The 10,110-nt window shown below is 32.3% G+C and overlaps 1 protein-coding gene across 1 annotated transcript; it reads right to left on the minus strand.

Annotated features, from left to right (window-relative positions):
- Positions 1-8,758: 8,758 nt before the first annotated feature.
- On the minus strand, positions 8,759-9,846 carry LOC114758651 (cytosolic sulfotransferase 12-like). Its single transcript, XM_028947714.1, has one exon. The coding sequence runs from the start codon at positions 9,799-9,801 to the stop codon at positions 8,767-8,769; it is 1,035 nt and encodes a 344-aa protein (XP_028803547.1). The 5' UTR covers positions 9,802-9,846; the 3' UTR covers positions 8,759-8,766.
- Between the last annotated feature and the right edge of the window lie 264 nt (positions 9,847-10,110).

Raw genomic sequence — 10,110 nt, forward strand, 5'->3', positions numbered from 1 at the left:
ATATTGGTAGAGTTTCTGCATAAACCAATCTGGTTCAGTGGGTAAGGTTGCAATTAGGTCTTGACACTCTTGGGATAGGCCTTCACTGTCCTCATCCCAAAGGAGGGGCAGAACAGGAAGATCAGAATGGCTAGTTGCCATGGTTATTATAACTATTGTGTGGGAAATATATATAGCTCGAACAATTGGATCAACCAAGTGAAGGTAACGTGGTTTCACAGGGCTTTATATGATGTTAGTGAGCGATCGTGAGGAAAATGTCATCTGCCGTCACTATTTTGTTTATGACACATCATGGCTGGGCCACATGTATAATTCATTAATGGTCGTACTTTAAAGAACAAATTAGGTTTGGTTTGGTTTGGTTGGTAGAAGGACGTAGAAATATGCAGTAGCACGTCATATGTAGGTGAACTGAACTAGTCCACACCGATTCTGGGTTAAAACACGATTCATGAATCCTAATCAATGTGCTGGTGTCGCGTTAAACACTATATGTTGGAACATATTGCGACGCCCATTAATGTGCCCGTGGCTTCTAATTTTTCTGCTGGGAAGAAATCAAATAGCGAGATAATACTATCTATCCTTAATATAAGAGCTAGTTGACTAATCTAAGTAGATTAATGAAGTTCGTTAAGTTAGTTATTTGTAATAAATAGACATTGTCTTTCATAAAATACTCTTGTTAATCATGTGTATTAGCCAAAACTACAATTTGATGGAATTTTTAACATGTGCAACTACTACAAAATTACTTTAAAAAAAATGGATAAACATGAGAGATGAAGTAAATTGGAGTCTTATATTTAGGACTAAATTAAAAGTCAAACTAAGTCTTATATTAAAAACTGCAAGTAGTATATAATAGAAAGTGAAGAGAATGCCGAGAGAGGATAGGAACAAGGATCTTGTCAGAATTTGTCGTGTTTAATTTCATGGCGTCAGATTAAGGTATTCTATTTTTGGCAACTATATATATACAGAGGAAAGCTCTGCTGCTTTGATGAAAAGTCTGATCTAAAATATCCAGTATTATTGCCTCCACCAATCTATCAACCTCGAGAACGACATTTTGAGATGACTTGCTAGTTTTCCATACCACCCTTTACGGAAATAAAAGAGCTACTATATTTCCAATGAGGTTTTGAACTTGGAGGTCTCGAATTCATAATTATCACTCGAAATTCTAGAAAGATATTTTTATTGTACACGTGCTCTACGTTTGTTATGCAATGTTAGAGGTCTATTTTTGACATAGGAAAGGTCGGCTACATTTAACATTTTCATTGTAAAGTAATTTGTAGATAATATAAACTTGAATCGCTAACACGATACGATCTCTTTTCGCTAAGTTACTCGTTCCATATGAATTAAACCTTAAAACGTGCTGGAGATTGTTGCGTGAAAAATAAAGATAGTGGCCTTGTTCTTGAATAATTTATTACATATTTTAGAACCTTGATTCCAATTTCATTAGTGGTTCGGTGTAGACTGATTACTATTAATGGAAATGATTCAGGATTGAAAGAAAAGATAAATAAAGAGGGAATAAATTTTACTGGACTAGTTGAAGCTTCTTAATAAGGGGGTTGGCTCCAAAAAATGTGAACTTTCGCGTCAAATAATAGTTACATATTATGAGTATGTTGCACTACAAAAAAATTGACATTCAGCGGCGACAAAAAGTCACCGCTGAAAGTCTCTAAGTCACCGCTAAAAAGTCATTGCCGTAGCAGCTATGGTTGAAAACTTTCAGCGGCGATTAAAATGGTCGCCGCTGAAAGATACTTTCAGTGGCGACTTTTAGAAGTTACTGAAAGATACTTTCAGTGGCGACAAGAATGTCGCCGCTAAAAGATACTTTCAGCGGTGACTTTTTTGTCGCCGCTAAATCGCCGCTAAAAGTCTTGGTTTCAGCAGCAAACCTTCAGCGGCGACAAAAAAAGTCACTGCTGAAAGTTCACTTTCAGCGGCGACTTTTTGGTGTTGCCGCTGAAAGTCATCGCCTAAAGTTTTTTTTTTTTTTTGTAGTGTTGGTAGCACTCTAGAAATGAGTTTTTGGGGTGACTTTTCAAATTTGCCACCAAAGTTAAAGATTTTTATAGAAGGATAAGGTGCAAGTTTACTCCAAAGTATTCAAATTGCACGCCCGACTTCATAATGTATATATGGGTGTAAAAATACTTATGAAGATTTCAAAATGATGCGCAAATATCACGACAACTAATTTAAGCAAACATTTGTTAACTTTTAGTACATAATGGATGTAGGGCCGCCATTAAAGAGTACGAACTTTTGCTTAAATAATTGGTCATCCCGTGACATTTTTGTGTCATTGTGAAATTTTCATGAGCATTTTTGCTTTAAGTGTAGTGCTAGTGCACATTCGTGAATATTTTATTGATAGATTATCACCTTAACTGTTTTAGGTAGAATCCTGTTAATTTTAAAAATTAGTAACATTTAAAAATAAAAAATTAATATTTTATATAATAATGTGGATTTATAATGTAGAGAATTCTTTCAGGCCAGACTTCTATATATAGGGAATAAGCATGCGTCGGTCTCGGCCTCTTAACCTTACATCATCTTATAAATCCCTCTAAAATTCTCTAAAATTAAAAAATCTTGTAATTCACTCCCTTTCAAGCAATCACCCCAGTTGAAGGCCAGTGCCGACGAGGTCCAATTTCATGAACTAGAACTTCTAACAGATTTTTTTGGAATGGCACAACAAAGTGCATTTTTAATTTTTGGTGTATGAAGAGGGTTCACATTGTGTTCTTTACTTCATCAAGCACTGAGATTTTGAATTTGTTGTCATATGAAATACAACATTATTCCTAGTACTCGTGGATGGACTTAAGCATAACTCATGCGAGTGCTTATCTTCTGGTCCCTCCTTGTGGTCCTAGTTTCATCCTCTTCTTCATCGGACATTAATGTTCAGCTCATGGATCAATATCAGAAAAGTGCTTTTTGGGCCCAAATTTTTGGACCCAAACCAAATTTGCCAAACATATGAGAAATTGATAAAACCATGGTTTGGGGCAAACCCATAGTTTTGAAACCCAAAACTATGGTTTCCGAAAAAGCAAAACCAATTTGCTTCGGGGCAAAAAAAATTAAGGACTGTTAGGTGATGATTATATTGTTAGAGAATAACTTGACAAAAAACACCCCCTATTCAATATAAGCTTCCTTCTACCTTCGGTCCTTCGGTTCTTCAGTGCTTGAGAAACCATTTTTCTATAAACATATTAATCTTATATTTTATAAATATATATACACATATTAATTACTTATTAATTATATTTTCTCATATATTATTTATTATGTTGTTAAGAAATATATTATTAACAAATTTATTTCTTGAAATTAAAATATATTATAAAATCTATTTTTATGTAATTATCATATTAATTTATATCTTTTTTTGGTAATTTGTATATACGAAAAGTGCTTTTGATAACAACTATCCAAACACTCTCATTTTATCAAAATTACTTTTTCACAAAATCTATTCTTCCAAAATCTATTTTCAAAAATCATTTTTTTTCTCAAAAGCTATTTTCCAAACCATGATTTGATTTTATCCAAATACCCCCGTAATCTCAAACATATCACAGGGTGTCTTGCAAGGATGTCTCTTTTCCACCTCCCATTTGTGCCAACACAGAATACTCCTCAGTTCCTTATAATTTATAACTTATTTAACTAATTTGAATGGATTAAATAAATAAATTATAATATATATCACATTTCTTTGTTAAAACACCCTTATTTAGGACAAGCTTTGACTTCAATGCTTGTTGTAAAAGAACCCACCACCTTGTTGGGGGAGTATTAGTTGGTAGTTTGTATGTATGACTCATTTAATTAATTTGGTTGGATTAAATAAATAAATTATAATAAATATGACATGTTTTTGTTAAAACACCCTTATGCAGGACAGTCTTTGACTTCAATGACTGTTGTAAAAGAATCCACCACCTTGTTGAGGGAGTATGGGGATAGTTTGGAAAAAAAAAATAAATATGGGAGATATATCTTACATTTAGCATTAAGATTAACTCTCCAATTAAATCATATATCAAGAATCAGAGAGCAATATATACTAGAGCTGTAAATCATACAGAAGACCGTCCTTGGGGCGCTAGCTCCTCATGACATCATTATTTAATTTCATTTTAGGCTTTTGGCCTTTTATTTTGTTTTTGCATTTTAAAATATATTTCAAAATAAACAATTCAAGTGAAGTTTTGGAACTACCTAGCGATATTAGATAATCATTTCATTTGTTTTAAAAAAACGATCATAGATATCTTGACATCTGATATATGAAGTTTCTATATTTTATATGATAATGAAAATTATTATCATGAAAAAATCACATATTTATCATAAAATTTGCATTGACCATAATATTCTCTTCTAATTAATCTATCATTTTATGGGTGAAATGAAAGAAAAATGTCACACTGTCATTAAACTTCAGATTGTGTGTATGTGATTTTTTTTAAAAAAAAATTGAATTAATAAAAAATCTCTTCTCTCTTCCTTCCTCTTCATCCAAACAAAGGGTAAATAACCCTAATCGACTAACACCCAATGGCTAAAAAAATTTTAAAAAAAAAATGTTGCCACATATTGAAGTGATGCGCCTATGATTATTCCGAAAAAAATTTCAAAACTAAAAATAAAAATGGCACTTTTAATACTTAAAGAAAGATATTATCCTTATTTCATTAACTTTCCTTTACATCTTCATTTTGTTTCAATCAAAACAAATATAAAGTTATTGACATTAGATTTTGTAGGCTTGATTTGGTGTTGTATATAATTTTTTGAAATGGAAAATGAGGGGAAATAGAACTGGGGTTTGCCATCGTTATGCTCGGCATAATTAATTCTTTTGATATCAGGGTATTCAACGATTTATCCTTATGATGTAGAGATCTGTCATTGTATGATGTGATATACATACAAACATATACACACACGTATAGATTGAGCAAATCCATTCACAATTGTAGCTGATCCAACAAAGCTTGTAACCGCGAGACATCATCCTCATGTCTAACAGTCATCAAACTAACACTTTCTGGAAGTAATTTGTGGAGTTCAAGATAAGCACATGAGATGAATTTTGTTTCAACTTGCATAAAAACACTTTTTAATTTTAAATTCTTTTAAAGGGTACCAAACACCCCATAAATGGTTATTCTTCAAGTTTTGGAACACATGCTCCCTGTAGAAAACCCGTATCATAGAGAACAGTCATGGATACATTAATTAGGAAGAAATATGTCACATCTTACTTTTAAACCTCATTTTACCTCAATTAGAACCATTTTGGATCATTTCGTATGGCCTTAAGTTGAAAAAATTTGAACTTTAAGCTTTCTTAAATTTGGGTTACTATTCATTATAACCCTTATAAAAACTAAATTTTGAAAATTCGTAACTAATTTTAAAAAAATTGGAATGAGATGGTTCCAAGTTTTATGGAAAGCTCTGGACATGATCTTTAAGGAAAAAATACTCATTGGTATCCAGAACTCATCCATCAATCCTATATTTCGTTTAAAATGGTACTGTTTATATGATTATTTTTTAATTTTTTAAAATTTATGACGAACTAACTTTTTGCACAAAACTTCAAATTGAATGAACTATCACTTGTTTTAAAACCAAAAATATGATCTATAAGTCTGACAAGTTTCATCCAAAATCCTATCCAATTGCATAAAATTTTATTAGTAAAACTTTATCCTTAAAAAGTCAACTTTTATCCCTCTTGTATGCCATTCTTGCCTTTTTCTTCTCTTTTCAATCCATGTGACCATTTCAATTACATAATTCATGCTTGAACATGATTATTTAATCAAATGCTCACATGTAAAGCTTCCTTGATTATTGATACAATATTCCAACATAGTTTACAATAATACATAACCATTTATAATAATTACAAAACATAATTTCAATGGCATTAGGTTCTACCATCTCCCAATATGATTTCCTTTCCCTTCTCCTGGATTTTGGCAACACCACTTGAGATTCCTATTGATTGTCTATACATTGAGAGGGATGAGATTTCATAGAAATCTCAGTAGTAAGGAAATTACAATAATAATGTTAAACATGCAAGATACATTACAATCAATTAATAACACATTTCTCTACCTCTTTGCCATATAAACACCATATCAAATCATTCTAAATTAATAAGTTAATGCATTATGCCAAGCATATTATGCAAGCAAATTAAACACATTATCATCAAACAATTTCAAATAACATATGACATATATTCCAAGATAATATCATGTAATAATCAAGCAAGTCAACATTAAAATTATAATTCCATACTACCTCTTTTTAATCCACAATTTTGTTTTCATTGATTCCTTTGGTTCCTCTTTGTTCTCTTGTACAAATTCATGTATAAACATATCTCAAATTACCAAAAATCCAAGCACAAACATTAATGTTCAGCCTTGAATGCAATTAAACCCCTTTTTTCTTTATTTTTGACATAATTATTTTCTCTTTGTTTCCATCAATCTCTTGGGCCATTCCTACACAATTGTCCATGTAGAATTCAAATATTAAATCAAATTTTACAAAATCACATCCCTTTCCTTCCATTTTAGCTTGGCCAAATAGCATAGTATTACTTTCCAAAATTTTCATTTTTGATTCCAATGATTTTAAACATCTTCTCTTGGTATTTTCCTACACAAAAATATCTTTTGAACTCATTGAAATCATCAAAATACAGCAAAACAAACTTCTACCCTAAGAACTCACCATGGCTGAAGTGTGTGCTTAAAGACCCTAACTTGGTTTTCTTTCAAAAATTAATCCAAACACTATTTAAACATGATAATTCCAATTCATCTTCAAGGCTTCTATCCTTTTCTAAGCCATGTTTCACTTGACCAAAATATGGCAGCAGCATAACCTTATATTACAACATAAATTTCTAACCATAACAAGCTTTAAACTTAACCAAAATAAAGCTCAAACTTACATTGATAAATCCTTGATCAAAGCTTGGTATTTCCTCCTTCAATTGCACTGTCCAAGGCTCACTTTTAAGCTCAAGAATTCAGTTTGACAGCACCTCCCCTCTTTTGTCAAATTTTGGCCAATTTAGTGTAATTATGGGTGGTATTTACAGAAAAATTTTCTGACCTTCCCCCCTTATATGTGGCATGTTATGCTGCCACTTAAGAGGCCATCTGGCTCCCATCACATGCATCAAAATTTCTGATCTTGCAATGTGTTCATTTTCAAGAATATTCCATTGCTTTTAAGGTGTAAATTGGGCTTAAATCCATTTAAATGTTGGGCCATGTTTTGTACAAAAATTTTGGGTTTTCTTGGCCCAAAATGAGGTGCACTTCTAATTAGGAATGATCCAAGAAAGTGGCCCAATCATAAAATATCAATTCCAAGCAAAAATTAAAGTTTACTAGTTACTATTCACTTGTAACTTTCTATAATTATTCTAAGCCTCAAAAATACATTCTTCTCCATAAAAAAAAAAAATCCTATTTTAATATAGGAATGCATTGTGAAAAATTTTAGAATTTTTCTCTACCTCTAATTATTTATTTTGAATTTCCTCCTAATAGGGCTTTATCAGTAAGACTTTTGGAAATAAATTCCCTAAAATTAATTTATGTACTTCTAAGGCCTGAAATTAATTTTATAAAATCAATTAAATATTTAAATAATTATTTGATATTTTTTTGAAATTATTGAGGCATCTAAATATTTAACATAATTATTTTCACTCAATTTCTGCCATTTTTTCCAAAATACTTCTGTTTTTGGGGAATTCTGTAATAAACTATTTTTATACTATTTCTACCTTCAGGGCCTCAATTAAGGTTCCAAAACCTCTAATTTATAAATTTTATATCTTTAAATAAATTTTTAGAATTTTCTCCAATTTTTTCATTTTGCCCTTCCTGGACCGATAACTTCAAAAATATCAGTCTGGACAAGGGTCGGAGCTTAATTCAAAAGTTTTCCGCCTTTGAGCCTACTTTAGTATTTCACCCTTTGTCTAATTTATCATTCACATTCTCAGGGCCAAATTTGGTGGGATGTGACAAAATACTTGGCAAAAAAAAAAAAAACTAGGAAGAAATACTAGTACCTCAAGCCCTACTACTTAGGATTTATAGATTTTAAATTATATAGCTTCCAATAATAGATATACTAAACATCAATGTCAGAAGAGACATCAAGGCAAAAAAATATATAATAACTCTTTTGTTCTTTAATATAAAAGCTAGTTGGAAAATTGAGTTTAGTCATAAATATAAGACATCAATCTACTTGGTTTTTCAAATTTATAACTTTTTTTCTAAATTATTCCTACTGGTTGTAAGGGATTTTGACCAAAGAAAAGTTCCAATACATATGATTAAAAAGGGTAGTTTAGGTAAGCCAATGCACATATATTATTATTAACAATTTAACTTATTTCCTCAATTTTATCATCAAATCAATTATCTTTCAATTTTATCATCAAATCAATTATCTAACTCTTATATCAAAAATCACAAATATAGCGGTACTTTGCTTGTATATTTATTAATTACTAGTCTGCTGATAACAAACTATTTACTAATCTAATTTAAACATAAACAAATGTTTATTTAAAGTAATAACAAAAGATTAAAATAATTCTTGAACCTTGTCATTTTAAGTAGACTGGATGTGCTGAAGGATTACGTAGGCCTAAAACTTCAAGCCATGTTTTCCAAACTTCTCTTCAGTAATAGCATCAATCTGTTTGATCATGCCAATTGTCAAAAAATTCTTCCAATCTCCAACTTCTCCACGTCTAAAATAAGTCTTATTTTCTACCCCAGCAGGCAATTTTCCACTTTTATTCACCTCCAAATTTTTTAAATTCTCAAAACTACATAGCTTCAATATATCGTGTATAACATGACCATTTTCTTCTTCCATAGAAAAACCATACCCTAAGAAATTTCCCAAGTCCTTCAAAACCCTCACTGGCTCACTCTTAAGCTCCTCATACTTTAAAAACAGAATCTTTTCTGGCCTCTTCAAACTCTCCTTGTAGTACCCCAACACATGATCCCAAAACGGCCCAAAGAAATTCACTCCTTGACAAAACTTCTCAAACAAGTACTCAATTGTGTTGAACTCTTGAATGTCTGGTCTTAACCTGTTCGTGAAGTGCCATAATGAGATGAACACATCCTTAGGGTTTCGACTCAAGAACACCATCTTACATCTTGATTGTTTTACTGACTCTGGCAATGAAGCGTATGGTAAATGGCTAGAAAGGAGCCTTGGTGACGGGAATGAGCTTAGATCAAGCTTATTGGTGTTAAAGTAGAGGTCAAACTCTAAGTTTGGCACCAAAACATGAGGGTTGGCTGTGAGTAGAGGGTGGGGTGCAACGGTTTGGGTTGGGTCTAGATTTGGGTTCAAATTATATTTCTTGCGGTTGAGGATGGTGAAAGTGAGGGCTTTGAGCCAGGTGGTGCCGCATTTTAGTGGGGTGACGATGAAAATGTCAGTGTCATGAGCTTGGAAGTGGTTCTGGCAATTGAGGATTGCTTGAATCAGCCTCTTCTGGTACCAGAAACCTTGGTATTGGTAGAGTTGGACTGAGAACCAATCCGATTCTGAGGGCAAGGTGGCGATGATATTGCTGCATTCTTGTGATAACTCTTCATCATATTTCATGAAGAGCTCTAGCGAAACAGGATTAGCGGCTTCTAACTTTTCTGATGCCATAGTTATGAAGAAATCAAATAGCCAGATGATGAAGTGATGATAGTGAGAATGTCTCTATTTGAGAGAAGAGGAAATTATCAGAGGATTATATAAGCTTGCAACAAGTCTCAGGGTTCTTGGGATAATAATAGCAAGAGAAGGGAATGCTGATTTCTCTAGCCGCATGACACCTCACCGTCACCGATTCAATATGAGAGGAAAGGAACACGTGTTCAGTAACTATAATGCGCTTGTCAGGTGAACGGATGGGGCTTGCAAGTGGGGCTTAGGGAATCTTCTCAAAATGTCTCGGCTTTCTTAGAACATACA

The sequence above is a fragment of the Neltuma alba genome, unplaced genomic scaffold (assembly GCF_004799145.2).
Source record: "Neltuma alba isolate B1F8T4 unplaced genomic scaffold, ASM479914v2 tig00010740_pilon, whole genome shotgun sequence".
Lineage (NCBI taxonomy): Eukaryota > Viridiplantae > Streptophyta > Magnoliopsida > Fabales > Fabaceae > Neltuma > Neltuma alba.